The sequence below is a fragment of the Sorex araneus genome, chromosome 1, assembly GCF_027595985.1.
Source record: "Sorex araneus isolate mSorAra2 chromosome 1, mSorAra2.pri, whole genome shotgun sequence".
NCBI lineage: Eukaryota > Metazoa > Chordata > Mammalia > Eulipotyphla > Soricidae > Sorex > Sorex araneus.
This window is the reverse complement of record NC_073302.1, coordinates 427,517,567-427,534,000: the sequence shown is the minus strand read 5'-3', so window position 1 is coordinate 427,534,000 and position 16,434 is coordinate 427,517,567. Positions and strand designations below refer to the sequence as shown.

The 16,434-nt window shown below is 45.1% G+C and overlaps 1 protein-coding gene across 3 annotated transcripts in view; it reads left to right on the top strand.

Moving 5' to 3' along the window:
* The window catches only part of TNPO3 (transportin 3), an 84,366-nt gene that overhangs the window by 62,240 nt on the left and 5,692 nt on the right, over positions 1–16,434 (top strand). For all 3 annotated transcript variants that reach the window (XM_004608270.3, XM_004608272.3, XM_055147084.1), the window contains 7 exons: positions 1,615–1,675; positions 2,551–2,691; positions 5,391–5,507; positions 6,567–6,661; positions 9,503–9,659; positions 11,575–11,742; positions 14,068–14,180. In XM_004608270.3, the coding sequence (XP_004608327.1) occupies positions 1,615–1,675; positions 2,551–2,691; positions 5,391–5,507; positions 6,567–6,661; positions 9,503–9,659; positions 11,575–11,742; positions 14,068–14,180 (852 nt within the window). The remainder of the gene's footprint in view (positions 1–1,614; positions 1,676–2,550; positions 2,692–5,390; positions 5,508–6,566; positions 6,662–9,502; positions 9,660–11,574; positions 11,743–14,067; positions 14,181–16,434) is intronic.

Below are 16,434 nucleotides of genomic sequence, written 5' to 3'. Positions count from 1 at the left end.
GTATATGTGATGATTAGATCTTGGATAGGACCCAAGAATGCTCATTTTTAGTAAGTACCAGGGGATGCTGTAGCTGACGCTTGCTCTGGGCCATGCTCTCAGATCCACTGCTGTGTAGTGTGTATGGGTGCAGAGAAGTGAAGTCTTTACCTGGGTGAAGTAATTCTCCTTTAAATTCAAGAGAAACCTAATGATTTACAAAATAATAATATTATAATAATAATAATAAAAGGCATACAGTTTGATGACAATGTTCACAGAATGATTTGATTCCTAATTTGTAATTTGTAATAAACAGAGGTATAGCTAGTATCAAAGTATAGTTTCTCTTTTTTTTATTTTATTTTATTCTTTTATTGAATCACCATGTGGAAAGTTACAAAGCTTTCAGGTTTAAGTCTCAGTTATACAATGCTCAAACACCCATCCCTTCCCCCACCTCCCCAGCCCCCCACCCTGCATGTGTAACTGGTAAATTTCACTTTACTTTCACTTTACAAAGTATAGTTTCTTGGGGCCAGAGCAATAGCACAGTGGGTAGGGCGTTTGCCTTGCACGCAGCCGACCTGGGTTCGATCCCCGGCATCCCATATGGTCCCCCAAGCACCGCCAGGAGGGGTTCCTGAGTGCAAAGCCAGGAGTAACCCCTGAGCATCGCTGGGTGTGACCCAAAAAGAAAAAAAAAGCAAACAAACAAAAAAGTATAGTTTCTTTAGAGGACTATATAGACTAAGTTAAAATGCAAGTATTGTTGACTGGGGACGTAACTCAGTGGTTGAGGCATGCTTGTAGGGAGAAAGATCTGGGTTTTATTACTGGCACCCAGACAAATAGGTAATGTTTCTGACTTACTGCTTATATCTTTTTCTGAGTTGGCACACTGCTTTCCTTATATAATTGGAGAGCATCTCCCCGCCCCCCCCCCCCATTGTATTGTATATTTATTAGGTTGCACTTGAGCTTTCCCCCCTTCTTTCCTTATTTTTAAATTCGAGTATTCTGGAGGCGAGGAAATAGGATAATGATTAGGTGCTAACATAGCATGCTTCCTATGCTTCAGTTCCTGGCACCCCCGATCCCCCACGTATCACCAGGTCAGCCCTGGAGACTCCTGGGACCTCTGGGGTGGCCCAGTTATCCCAGGCATCTCATACCTCACTCAGGCCCTTGCTTGAATCACTGCCAGGTTGTACAAGAATTGCCAGTGGGCACCCACTTGGTACACCACCTCCTGAACATCATTTAGGACACCCAAAATCAACAAATTGTGGGGATTCGAAAATTAGATAAATGGTTGTTGGAGTTGACATATTATGGGAAGATGCATATTGTATGTATTTCTTGGGTTCAGCCTAGACCGAAGAGAGTTCCTGGAGCTTTTGTCTTTTAGCCCTATGAATGGAGCAGTGCTTGGCTTCTTAAAGTAGATTCACACACCTGTGTATGTATGTTTTAATTTGGGAAGAGACTATCTCTTGACAAACAGTTGTGGTGCTCCCCAGCCCGTGTTTCAGAGTTGGTTGAGTTTGCATGTTCTAGCGGAAGCGGCCAGGACTCTGGGCTCTTGATGACATTACTCTTCTCTCACCATTGTGGCCTGTTTTTTTTCTCCAGACATACCAATCCCATTGTAGAAAACGGACAGACTCATCCATGCCAGAAAGTCATACAGGAAGTAAGTGCTATTGATTGATTGATTACTTGTGGGCCAGGCCAGCTTGTTTTTCCTTAGGAGGCTTTTGGGTAACTAAGTGAAAAGGAGCTGTCTGTTAGCTTTAAGAAATTTTAAGTACATTTAACCCCTGTCAGCCACAGAGATGTTATTAATTTTAGATTTGGTAAGTTACTTAAATATTAAGAAAACATTATAAATTGTGTTTCTCCTGGTGATTCAATTTTTTAAAAAAGGAAGGAAAACAGGTTGTAGAGAAATATCTGGAGGATCAGATATGTAGAGAAATTAGCCTTAATGTTCCTTCTATCTATATATGTATATATAAATATGAATGGTATATATATATATATATATATAAAATGAGAATTGCTCTTTAGGTTTGAGGGTGAAACAGCAAATATTCTTAGGTGTTCAGCAATGTCAAATGATGCTGTTTCTATAACTCTCATCTTCTGTTCCAGGTCTTCCATCTTTCTATTATGTGTGTAACTTACACTGATTTTTTTCATCCAATTCTTTTAGTCCAAAAAGAATATCTTTTTCTTTCAGTGAAGTTAGATATGCTCTTCCTTGTCTAAAGAATCAAATAAATCCCTGTGCTTCATTTAAGGCAGGAGTGAGGATTGTCCTGCCTCCAGGCTGTGTAAGGCCCATAAAATCATGTGTTCTTTCCCTGGTACATGATGGGACAGATGCTTGTGATTCTTGTCAGTTGCCGGTGGCCTAATGTTATAAATATCTGAATGGCACAGGAAAAAGTTTCCCCACCGCTCCTTCAGAACTGACTGTGGGGGCTGGAGTGATAGTACATTGGAATAGTACCAGCACAGAGCAGTTTTCTACCCTTTCATCTGTTCTTTTCGCTTTGTTCTCAGATCTGGCCGGTGTTGTCTGAAACTCTGAATAAGCACCGGGCTGATAACCGGATCGTGGAGCGTTGCTGCAGGTGCCTCCGCTTTGCCGTCCGCTGTGTCGGCAAAGGCTCTGCTGCCCTCTTGCAGCCTCTCGTTACACAGGTGCGTTCTCCGGGGGAAAGGAGTGTGCAGAGTCCCGAGACCGCTGCCTTTAAAGCCAGACTTGGCCAAGGAAAGGAGACATGCTTGTACCTACTAAAAACAGTTTTAGATGTTTGAAAGAGGGCACGGTGCCCGCAGTAAGTGTGTCGTTTCTATGGGAAAGAGGCTGGAGTAGCACCAGGTTCCGAAGTGAACTTACATGTTCACCTCCCATGGGCCATTGGTAAACAGTTCTAAAGTGAATGCTTTTAAAAACTCTGACAAATCCATAGTTTTGCTGTTTCTTGTCCTAAAGAGATTTCTTCCGTCTTTTCCATTGTTCATGTCAGCTTCTTATTTGTCAAGCAATAAATTGACTCATTTAGTCACCCTGAAAATATATAGTGATGATGCTGTGACTCAAGGTAAGAAGTTACTCTGTGGGTGGCCTTTGACAAATGACTTAGGTCACTTAAGTGATACGAATTGCTGCTAACCTAAGGACCAAAACCATATTCAGGCCAGGAGATGCTGGGCACAAAATTAAGAGAGGCGTCGCACATCCGATCCCTTATTTACAGGGCTCTGAGCAAATGCCTTTTAAGCTGTTGTTCCTGTGCTATGAGGCTGTAGGCTAGACCATTCCCAGCTAATGGGAAGCCACCCTCACTCCCTGCGCACAGCCCCGAGAGTACGGGTTGGAGGAGGCTTACTCTCCGCGGCTGAACCTGACAGCGAGTGCCCTAAACTCTGCACCCTTCGTATCGCACTCTTGGAGCGAGCTCAGCCTCAGAGTCCTGCCCCTGGTGTCAGTGCTTGCACGGCTATCCCCGCTAAAATTGTACATTTGGTTGGTTTGTAATTCTTATGTTTATACAAACAAATACTTCCAACAATTTTTTAGTATTTTTCTACATTACTGTACCCTCACTGCAACTGTGTTTTTGCAATTTGCACCTGCGTCTAGTCAAGTGTGCCTTTCACTGCCTTGCAGTACAGTCTGGGGCAGAGCATTCTCCTTCAATGTCCCTCTGCCAGTGGAGGACACGTTCCTGACTTGGATGCTCTTTTATTTTTTCTGCTGAGATCAACTTGTGACCGACCAAGTAGAGTAGCATAGCACTTTCTATCAAAATTGTGTTCTAAGGTCAGCACATGTGACAAGATAAAATTATTCCCCGGCAGAAAATAAAAATATCTGGAATATTTCAGCCTTTCTAAAAATGAAAACTGGGCCAGTGAGATGGCACAGAGGATACGATTACATGCTTGGCATGCGGGAGCCCCGGGTTCAGTCCTTGGTATCTCGTGGGCCCTAGAGCACCACTTATTTTAGGCCCCCACGAACTAAAATAAAACTAAAGAGGATTTAAAAACCCACAAAATCCCAGGTCATGAAACTATAGCACCTGTTTTTGCAACCAAAGGTTACTGAGAAATTGCTGTGCGTCTTTGTAGCGCACTATTAGCCATGTTTGTGCTCTGTTAGCGAAGTAGAAGAGACAGAAGACCATTTGACCGGCCAAACCGAAAATGTATATACCCTGGCCACTGAGGAAAAGTTTGCCAACCCGACACTTCACTAATCTATTGAGGAGAACATCTAGTTTTGAATATATAGCACCGAGATAGTTCCGTCTTGTGCTTTTTCCATGGTACATGCTGATAAAGTTAGTTAGTTTAGGATATCCTTCAGGTCGTTTCTCCCCCCCACCCCCCCACCCCCAGCTGGTAGAATGAATTTTATGAAACGGATAAACTTGTGTTGTTATGGCATTTTAAACAGGTGCGTATAGGGCTGGAGAGGTAGCCCAGCATCGTGCCTTGCGTATGGCCCATCCTGGTTGGCTTTGCGCCACATGCAGTCTCCCTGATCACAGCCACCAATGAGCCCCGAGCACCATGTGGTCTGGCCCAAGAGCCAAAAAATCTCTTTTAAATTTATGATTGAACAGAGGTCTCTTATTGTAGAGGGTAGGAAGATAAAGGTGCTTATAATAAATAGATGGAAGTTTTGTTCAGGTGACATCTAGCTATTTTGATTACACTTTTTGGATGAGTGTGGGTGTGTTTTCAGGTGGGGTTTCTTCTCTCTCCTTCCCCCCATCCCCATTTTGGGTAGCACCTAGGTAGAAGCTATTCCTGCCGTGTGTTCAGGCGTCACTCTGATGCTGCTCAGGGGATCAGACCTGGGTCTCCTGCAGTAAAGCACGTGCTCCAGCCTTTTGCGCCAGCTCCCCGATCCCATTCACTTAAAAGATGAACTAGATGGGTTAGAGACTTCCCAAGTGTGAACAGTGCTTCCAGTCTCCCCTAAGGTGGGCATTTGATACTGTTTTACCCCACTTCTCTGTCCCTCTTTGTATGTGTTTACCTTTTTTTAAGGAAAGTTTACAAATAAGAGTGAACTTAAGTGTTCGTATATTCAAGCATACCGTATTAGAATCTTATGAAGAATACTTGAGCCTTGGTTAATAGCTTCATTATGGCTTGGAGTAATATGCATGTCTCTTAAAACATTGTTTTAGAAAGGTAAAAGTACAAAGTCTTGAATTATTTAAGAACTTAGCCCCGTGTTTCAAAAATGTTGCCAAAATGCTTTACACTCTTTCTTGCCCAGAAAGCAGAGAGCTGTCCGTCATTTCCTTTTCCCACACAGCTTCCACATGGAGCCTTTTACAGGCTAAAGAGTTTGAACTAGTTGGTTTTTCCCTTGGCAGATGGTGAATGTGTACCATGTACATCAGCATTCCTGTTTCCTGTACCTGGGGAGCATCCTAGTGGACGAGTACGGCATGGAGGAGGGCTGTCGGCAGGGGCTGCTGGACATGCTCCAGGTGTGTCTCTGGGCATCCAGGCGTGGGGAGTCTCAAGACCTGGCAGCATTTTCTTCCTCGAGTGTGTCACTTCTCTTGCATGTGTGTCCTTTCCCACTCGGCTGACTTCCTAATGATTGGGAGGTGGAGGCGTCCTGCCTGTTCTCTGGACAGGAGGGGCGAACCATCCCACTAGGGTACTGGTGCCTGATTCCTGCTCTCTGGATTTGGTTTGGGGGAGGTAGGCAAATGGATTTACACTGAGAAATCTCTGAGTCCAAGCTGGATTCTATTTTTCTTTTTTTTTTTGCACAGGGGTTACTCCTGGCTCTGCACTCAGGAATTACCCCTGGCGGTGCTCAGGGATGCTGGGATGCTGGGAATCGAACCCGGGTCGGCCACGTGCAAGGCAAACGCCCTACCCGCTGTGCTATTGCTCCAGCCCCCCTATTTTTCATTTCTTGACTGAAAAACAATGAATTCGTTTCCTTAGCAAAAATGGTCTTGAATTCGATGGCAGACATTGACAGAGGTTGATGTTGTGCTGCCTCCTCCCTCCCAGCCTCGGGAGGATATATGATTAGGAAGTTTAAGTATGACGCTCCTTTAGCCACATTGCCTTCCCTTCTAAGTTGCTGTTTTATTACTGTTAAAATTTCATCTACAACTCTGAGGTGTACCCAGTTTCATCCACCAAAATCTACTACCTCCAACCCTTTCTAAAATGTGGACTTTATGCGTGGAAATTGTACCAGCTGAGAAAGATTTCTGTCTTCTCTTTGTTTTGGGTTTTGGGGTCACACCCGGTAGTTCTTACAGTGGTGGGTATGGAACCCAGACCCCTGCATACCTGCTGGACTCTTCAGGGGACCCTGTACTCGTGGGTGTCCAGACAGACCTATGCATGCCCATTGAGCCCACCAGCCCTGTCTTCCGTTTCTTAAGCTGATTCTCACCTTTTTCTTTTCTACCTGTGTCTTTCTTCTGAAATTCCTTTGTATTTGTCCTGATATTTAACACGTGTGAATGCTGTAGTATTTCTACACAAGCATTTGTCTTACAGTCTCTGTTCTGTTCCAGGCCCTGTGCATCCCCACCTTTCAGCTCCTGGAACAGCAGAACGGGCTGCAGAATCACCCCGACACGGTGGACGACCTGTTCAGGCTAGCCACCAGGTCAGTGCTTCCGAAGAGCAGCCCTGTCCTTTGTCCATCCCCAGCACTGCTTCGTCTTCTTGTCTCACGCCTCTTCCTTCTCAGTAAAGTGAGGTCAGTGGAGCAGTGTCTCAGAACTCGATGTTCAGTTGTGAACCAGAGTATTTCGTAAGTGAGGACGAGGAGCTGAGTGGGAGCAGGGAGCATGCACAGCGCAGTAAAGACGCCCGACTGACTCCTGTGGAGGGCCCCAGGACTTTGTTTCTTTATCCTAACTTAACCTCTTTATTTTATGTCTCTTTAAAAAAAAAAAAAATTACTTTTTTTTTTTTTTTTTGGCTAGAAATCTAAACATGGCATTGCTCTTGGGGGAAAGCAACTTTTCTTAAAGCCCTAATATAATGTAATACATTATGTTGTATTCCCTTGAATCTCACATTTGCACACACACACACACACACACACACACACAAAACTCAAACATGCACATGTATATAGCAGTGATTATTATGATCATAATTTTCGATCCTTAGCATAGAATTCCCTGTAGTCTTAATTTTTTTTGTTTGTTTTTTGCTGTGAATTCTTGCTTCTCTCAGCTCCTTTCTTCAGATGCTTTGTATCCCTTAGATATAATATATTTTGGGGTGAGGTGTCTTAGAAATTGAAGGTGCTTTAGAAGTTACTACGTACAGGATAGGTAGCACAGGGCTTAGGACACCTGAACGTGGCCCGTTCCCAAGTTCAGTTCCTGGGACCATGTGGGATGGCCCTGGTGGCCCCCGGCACAGCTTGGCCCAAGCAACACAGTCCCCTCGGCTCTCACTTAACTACCAGCCCCAGCTGGCCACTCAGGGCCTCTGAGCACTGCATGGGGGCCTCTCCCCTCAAGCAGAGTTGCCTGGTACTGCCCTTGCTAGTTTTACCCCTACCAAATTTGCCATCTCTCTTACTACCTAAAATTCTTTTACCAGTCACTAGGTTTTGTCATTCCTTCTCAGGATTTCTGTCAGCTAATAGAAATGGGAACTAAATCAGTTGTGAATCTAAAAGCATTTTTAAGAAATAAGCTATCATTAAATGTTTGCTATTATATGTAGCAACTTTCAAATATACTATATATTAATTATTGATTTGGAGTCATACCTGGTGATACTCAGGAGTTACTTCTGGCTCTGTACTCAGGAATCACTCCTGGTGGGGAGGGGGGGCACCATATGGGATGCTGGGGATCTATTGAACCCCAGTCACTTGCAGGGCAAGACCCCTGCCCACTCTACTTTCTCTCCAGCTCCAGTATACAACATATACAATATACTTAAATCATTTGCAAATACAGGGGGCTGGAGCGATAGCACAGTGGGTAGGGCATTTGTCTTGCATGAGGCCGACCCGGGTTCGATTCCCAGCATCCCATATGGTCCCCTGAGCACAGAGCCAGGAGTAACCCCTGTGTATCGCCGGGTGTGACCCAAAAAGGAAAAAAGATCAACAAGATTTAAAATATGTGGTGTGTGTGTGTGTGTATTCTCACCTTATATATATACATATATATGTATGTGTGTGTGTGTGTATATATACATATATATACACACACACAAATTAGCATTTGATTATTATCTCAAGATTGAAATGGTGAATACTTTTTGTTAGATTTTAGACTAGTTAGAGAAACTTTTCTCTTTTATGAAGAGTGTTCAAGTTCTGCTGCTAGGCTGAGTGCTCAGGGGTCACTCCTGACATGTTCAAGGGGTCCATGTGGTATTGGGATCAAAGCCAGACCCCCTGCATGCAGAACATGCACTCCAGCCACTAAGCTGTCTAAACTGGTTTTTTTTTTGGGGGGGGGGGTCACACCAACTTCTGCACTTTGAAATTACTCCTGACAGTGCTCCCAAGGGACCATATGGGACGCTGGGGATCAGCCCAGGCTGGCCGTGCGCAAGGCGAATGACTTACCCGCTGTACTATCGATCCATTCACCCCAGAAAACTTTTTTAGTTGATCTGAGGAAACTGTTGAATAGCTGTCAATTTTTTTTCCTTCTTCCATGATACGTCTTGAAAAATTATCCTTCGATCTGTTGGTCCGTCTGGATGGTCAACTGGATGATAATAAGTTTGAGACATAATTGGAAAAAATGGTCCGAGAAATCTTGTAGTTTTGATGATAGAATCAGTAAGCAGCAAAAAAACACTTTGTTTTGGAGGTTGAGGCAGGAGAGTGTCCACACCTGGCAGTGCCCAGGTGCTGTCCCAGCTTTGTGCTGGGGGGGCGAGAGGGGGGAAGGGTGTGCCACGGCAGCCAGTTGAACACGCTTTCCACCACTCCCTTCTTCCCCCACCTTTATTTATTTTTGTTTTGTTTTGTTTGGGGGCCACACCCGGTGGTGCTCATAGCTGCTTTTTATTTCCTTTGCTTCTTTTATTTCCATAGACTTCTTTTTCTTTTTTTAATAAAAGGCTCTTTTAGGTTTTCTGCAAAATTGAGTGGGGAATTTACCGAGTATCACAGCTTCTCCCATCGTCAGTATCTCCGTACAGAGTGGGACGTTGGAATTAATAAATCTACACTGACACAGCATCACTATCCAAAGTCCATACTTTATAGTAGATTCACTCTTGGTATTGCGTGTTTTATAGACTTGTGCAGGTGTGCTGGGACATCTAGCCATCATTACTTTCATTCTGAATAGTTTGCTGGGAATTGCTACTGTGCTCTACCTAGTCACCCCTCCTCCCCACTCACTGCCTGCCCTCCTTCCCACTGCTGATCGTTTTACGGTTGTTTGCTGGCTTTTCACCTCTCACCTGGCGGTCCTTATTGCCTAATCTTGTCACACTCCTTATCTTTTTGCACCAGGTTTATTCAGCGTAGCCCTGTCACCTTGCTGAGGAGCCAAGTGGTCATTCCTATTTTACAGTGGGCCATCGCCTCTACCACCCTGGACCACCGGGATGCCAATTGTAGTGTCATGAGATTCCTACGAGACCTCATCCACACAGGAGTAGCCAATGATGTACGTATGGACATTATGCCAGTCTGTTTTGCAGCTTCTCAGAGCGCTGGCATTTTTCTGGAATAAATGACTTTGATGTGGGGGGCGTGTGTGTGTGTGTGTGTGTGTGTGTGTGTGTGTGTGTGTGTGAGAGAGAGAGAGAGAGAGAGAGAGAGAGAGAGAGATTACCAACTGTTTGGGTCTGAGACAGCATGTTCACAGTGCTGTAATCTGTGGTAGGCTCTCAAGTTATCTCTGCCCCCATCTTTGGTATCTTGTAGAGGTGAACAGGTATGAAAAAATAAAAACAATGATTGTCAAATGAGTGTTGTGAGGGCTGGAGTGATAGTAGAGCAGGTAGTGCACTTGCCTTGCACATAACCAACCTGGATTCAACCCCAACATCCTATATGGCCCGCTGATCACTGTCAAATGTGGCCCAAAAAACAAAACACACGCAGAGAAAGTCATTTCTATGAGATGAGAGGAGAGAAAGCTCTTAGAGTGGGCTGGGGTGTTTCTGAGAATCGCCACATGTGGCCCAGAAAAAAAACCCAAAAATATAAGGACTTCATTGGGGCCATAAATTAAAAGGTAGAATTTGGGTAGGTTAGAGAGCGGAAACTAGTCTTTTTTTTTTTTTTTCCTTTCCTTTTTGGGTCACATCCAGCGATGCTCAGGGGTCACTCCTGGCTCTGCACTCAAAAATTACCCCTGGCAATGCTCAGGGGTAATATGTGATCCTGGGAATTGGAACCCTGGTCGGCTGTGTGCAAAGCAAACACCCTACCTCCTTACCCGCTGTGCTATCGCTCCAGACCAGCAAATTAGTCTCAACTAAGCATATCAGTCATGACTGGAGATCAGGCTTGCACTCCTGTTAGTTGAGACCTTTGACGTAAAGATCCCTGTTTAGGGACTGGAGCACAGCGGGTAGGGCGTTTGCCTTGCATGCAGCCAACCGAGGTTCGGTTCCCAGCATCCCTATGGTCCTCCGAGGACCACCAGGAGTAATTTCTGGGTGCAGAGCCAGGAGTAACCCCTAAGCATGGCTGGGTATGACCCAAAAGGCAGCGGGGTCAACAGATCCCTGCTCATTTGGAATAATTATGGAACACAACGTTTTCAAAGGTGGTTTGGGTGTGAAGTGGAGTTGAAGGGGTGGGAGACGATGAGCAAGTCAGTAGCTTGTAGGGGCTGCAGATGCTGCTCCACAGTAGAGCACTTGCCTCACGCCTGAGGCCCTGGCCCCCCAGGGCTGCCAGGACACGCATGCAAAGCAGGCACTCAGAGCCACTGAGCCATCCTCCCACAGGCTTGAAAGTCAGTTAAGGGGGGGTTTTGTTTTGTTTTTTGTTTTTACCCAGTATATATGTACGTCTGTGTAGAAATAAGAAAATACTTTTTTATAGGAAAGATCAGCTGGGTTGTTTTTTTTTTTTAAAAAAAAAAAAACAATTTTAAAAAAGAAAATAGCAGGGCCAGAGAACTAGTACAGCGGGCAGCACGCTTGCCTTGCATGCAGCCAACCCCAAACAATCCCCGTCACCCCATATAGGTCCCCAACTCGAGCACCACTGGGAGTGAGCCCTGAGCAATGTTGGGTGTGGCCCCAAAAGAGGGGGTTAAAAAATAAATAGAAAAGGACTAATGATACTCCAAAGATAATAAAGGTGGGTGAAGAAAAATTGCTGTCCGTGGTCTGTTAATATTTGTTTCTCTCTGAAAGAATCTAAGCGTTAAAGTAACTTCAATACCAGACTTAATCTTTTCTTCCTAATGACAGCATATATATTAGACTCTGTACATCTCTGTACATTACATGAAGCATATAGTCTCTTTCCCAGGAAATCGGAATTACTAAAGGAGAAAGGGTTACTTGATCCTTAAGAAGCTGAGATGAGCATTTCTGTTTTTGCTTCTGTTTTTCTTACAGCATGAAGATGACTTTGAATTACGGAAAGAACTGATTGGACAAGTGATGAACCAGCTTGGCCAGCAGCTCGTAAGCCAGCTGCTCCACACGTGCTGCTTCTGCCTCCCCCCCTACACACTACCAGACGTGGCCGAAGTGCTCTGGGAGATCATGCAGGTTGACAGACCGGTAAGGCCCTCTCAAAATCCATCCTTAATGACCCTTCCCATTCTTACAGTCCCTAAATTTCAGTTTCTTGAAGTTGATCATAACTTTAAGCCAGCCCTGCCTGATGGGTGCCCAGGAAACCAAATTTAGGCAGATGGCTAAATTGATTAGTGGTGAGGACTTCATAGAATAGCCATTTATTGTTGGCATCTTGAATGCAGTTTGATGTCGCTGTCGCATGTTTTACTTGATATTAAAGAGTGAATACTAACCATTAAACTCAGCTGCCTGGGTGCCCAGTGAGAACTTTGTGCACCTATGGGAGATGCCTAGATACTGGTTAATAGCGTTGCATGGGGTAGCCCCAGGACAGAAAAAGTAGGATCGACAGGATCAGAGCCGGAGTACAGCAGGTCAGGCATGTGCCTGGCACACAGCAGACCTGGGTTCCATTCCCAGCCCTCCAGGAGTGATCCCTGAGCACAGAGCCAGACATTGGTCAAAAACAAAAAAATCTGACCTTTGATTTTTTTTTTTAACTGAATTTAAGTTTTCTGGCCACACCGAGATAGCTGCTCCTGGTTTGATATTCAGGGGTCACTCCTGGCAGTGCTCGGGTGACCACACAGTGCCCAGGGATCAAACTGGGGCCTCCAGCATGCAAAGCATGTGCTCCAGCCCATCGAGCTCTCTCTGGCCGTAGGGCTGGAACTTAATTTTTGAGTTCTTCTGGGCCATTTTAGGGCATTTGCCTTGACATGACTGAACTGGGTTTGATTCCACATGGTCACCTGAGCACACTCGGAGTGATTCCTGAGTGCAGAGCCACGGGTAAGCCCTGACTACCGCCTAGTGTGGCCCCAAAACAAAGCTGTTTAAAAAAAAAATCTGTTCAGAGACATGCACAGATGAATATAGTTAAAGTGTGCTGTCTTCAGATCCACAGAAAACCCCAGGAACAAGTGTAAGTTGGCGTACATCTATGGGAGTGCCTCTGCCTCTGTGCTCAGGGGGTCACTCCTGGCATTACAGGGGACCACCATATTCAGGACTGGTGATTGAACCAGGTCAGCTACATGCAAGGCCCGTGCCTTGCTCCATGGCCTCGCCCTCTCTCCTGTCCTAAGCCACAGTATACGCCTTAATCTCGTCTCCAGCTTCATTTCATTGGTGGCAGTCCCTCAGACCTCCCTTTCAGCAGTTTTGGGAAAGAGAGCGCTCACTTGTAACTCTGACTGGTGTTCTGGAAGAAAAGTGGAATATTCATTTTTGTGCTGGTCTGTTATTTAGGATGAAAAGTAATGAGGAACTGTGTAGCACTGTAGCACTGTCGTCCCTTGTTCATCGATTTGCTTGAGCAGGCACCAGTAATGCCTCCAGTGTGAGACTTGTTGTTACTGTTTTTGGCATATCAAATACGCCACGGGTAGCTTGCCAGGCTCTGCCGTGCGGGCAGGATACTCCTAGCTTGCTGGGCTCTCCGAGAGGGAGGAACTGTGTAACAATTTAAATGTCCAAGTTATTTTGCAGCTGAAAACTGACCCCAGTAAACAGCCTACTTAGAGAAGTAAGTCATCAATAAAAACTGCAGCTGACTCAAAGACGAGCCACTAAGCTGAGAGGAATTGCCCAGAAGATTAGAATTTAGACAGTTAAGTTTGAAGAGGAAGGAAGGAAGCCAGGGTGGGGACTCTTTGTACAGTGAGAGACACAAAGAAACTATGCTCAGATAGTAATCAATTTTTTAAATAGTGAAAGTATTTTCTAACCCAAATAATAGACAGGTATGACACAGGAGCTACATGAGAAGGACTGGCTGAAAGCTGGCCCTAAAATCCGAGATTCTGGCGTAGTAACTTGTATGCACTCCTGCGTGTTCACCTCCCTGCTCTGACTGACTTCAGAACCTTTTTCATTTTGGGGCCACACCTGGCACTGCTCACGGATCACTCCTGGCAGGGTTCAAGGGACCATATAGGGCGCCTGAGAGCGAATCCAGGGCAACTGCATGGAAGTACAGCCTTTGTCACTGGATTCTCTTCCCAGCCCCTGATTCCGAGACTTACTGCATAAGTTTAATAAGTTGAACAGAGTCGCCTCATCCGGGGGGTTTGTGTTCCAGAGTAGAAGGGCACGATCTGAAATGACGCACGTTGCCCTTTTGAAGGGCAGTTCACATTGTATGTTTCAAACCCTGCAGTTGGACGGATGACCGAAGGAGAGTGCTTTTGTTCATTTCTTCTCTTGCCTCAAAGTTGGGGATATCTACGGACATCCTGCAGGGGACATTGTTCCTTGTGGGATCTCAGCTGAGTAAGCCACTCAGAAACTCTTCTTTTTACGCAGACATTTTGTCGGTGGTTAGAGAATTCCTTGAAAGGTTTGCCAAAGGAGACGACCGTGGGAGCTGTGACAGTGACACACAAACAGCTTACAGACTTCCACAAGCAAGTCACTAGGTGAGTGGCGTGTGACAGACAGCTGCAGGGGTGAGGCGGAAGTAGAGCTTTGTTTCTTCCTCTGTGTTCTTCAACATAATGCCTTGATTAGAACCGCCAAGTTTGGGTGCTTGCCTTGCACACGGCCAACACAGGTTCAGTTTCTAGCATCCCACATGGTCCCCTGAGCCTGCCAGGAATAAGCCCTGAGCGTCTCCAAGTGTAGTCTCAAAACAAACAAATCAAATACCTGTCAAATGGACCAGTGTGCATAACCCATGTTACTCCACGGGTGTCAGAGGCTGAAGAACACTCTGGAATGTCTTTCTGTGTGCTCCTCTAAATTCACAATGTTAAGTGTCTGTTTAGCTTTATGTTGCATTCACTGGCATTAGAAACCAACCAGGGGAACATCACCATGCTGCATGGGTGCGTGTCACCCTTATTCTACATCTGCAGTAGTTCTTCCCAAAGGAAGCAGCACTAAACAGCAGTTCCCCCTTAGGAGATTGGTCATCACCTTTCTGAAGCGCTCAGTTGCCATCCGTATTCAGGGATCAAAACTGTGGGTGCCTTGGGGCTGGAGAGAGAGAGCAGGTAGGGTGCTTTCCCTTGCATGTGGCTGACCTGGGTTCAATCTTCAGTACCCCTATGTACCCCTAAGCACAGTGCCAGGATCTGAGCATAGTCGGATCTGGCCCAAAAACCAAAAAGAAAAAAATATATATGGCTGCCTAGATGGGTTTAACATTTGTTGTAAAACATTAGGGAAGAATTGGGAAATGTTCAACATGCCTGAAGATACTCAGATTCCTAGTAGGACATTTCTAGGGTTTGTTAATGCTCATGAGTCCTTTGCCTGCAGCTTAGTTAAAATGTGAAGTATGTGTGAGTGGGGTTTTTCACTATAAATATAGACATTGGAGGTGGGGTATCGTACTTACACCTGGTGCTGCTCAGGGGACCTTATGTGGTACAGGAAATTTGAACGGGATCATAGGGCGCAAGCAGCACCTTACTCCTGTTCTACCTCTGCCATTTTTAATGAGGTAGCTAATTATAGCTACAAAGGTATTACGTGTATTCTTTATAATACCACTAATGAAAGACGTTCTAATTCTTTAAATTTTGTATCATAGATAATATTGAGTCTTTAACTTTCTGAAAAATGTAATCATTGGGAGGAGCAGGTTGAAAAAGCTATAGAGGCTAAGCACTTGCTTTGTATGCTGACTGATGTTTGATCCCCACTACCACAGAATCCCCCTGAGCTCTGAGTGGGGGTGGCCCCCAGATAAACACAGTGCCCCCACCGCAGCTGGGGGGTGGTTCCGAGGGCTGAGTGTATGCTTCAGCCGCTGGAGCCCCGTGACTTAACACCACCACACACCTCAACCCCCCTCACGCGCTGCCAGCTGTGTCCCCTCTGAAACAAAATGTTATTTGTGAATCAAAGATGAGCTTTTGAGATTTGAAACATGAAATATGTTCCTTAATAGTTTTTGTGGGTTTTTGTTTGTTTGTTTGTTTGTTTGTTTGTTTGTGGACCACACCTGTATGAGTATGCAGGGCTCATTCCTGGAGGTGCTCAGAACCATATGGCATGCCTGGGAATTGAGCCCAGGTCGGCCACATGCAAAGCAGTTACCCTGCTCACTGTACTATCACTCTAGCCCTTTGATAATATGAATGCAAACCCCTGGATAATACTAACGACCAAAAATTTGCTTCCTCCTTTTTACTTTTGATCTGCTAAGTCTTGAGCCAAGCGCAATGACAGCAGTTTAAATTACATTTTGTAATTGTATGTTACCTTGTCTGGAATCTGTTTTCATCAAGGGTTTTTAGGTCTTTTGCTAAATTTGACAGAGTGGATTATATTCATCAATTGTGGAAAGCTTTATGGGTCTAAGAATGTGTGTTGTAGTGAGTTTGATTAATAGTGAAAAGAAAACTGAAAATAGTCTCTAATTGCCTATCAGCAGAGGTAGAGAATGGTTAAAAATTAACACTATGTGTGTACTAGGAAATAGGTGCTAAAAGGGAAAAACTTTTGCCCAGCATAGTACACAGTGGAAAAGCAATAGCATCGTAGGATCCAACTTGCAGTTTAACGTTCTTTAAAATTTTGGTTTGGAGGCCACACCCTGTGGCTCTGTGCTTGGGAATCACCCCGGTGGGATTCGGGTGCCAGGGACAGAGCCTAGGTCAGCTGTGAGCGAGGAAGTGCCCTGCCCACTGTACTATTGCTCCAGCCCGACTTAGCCCTTCTCAT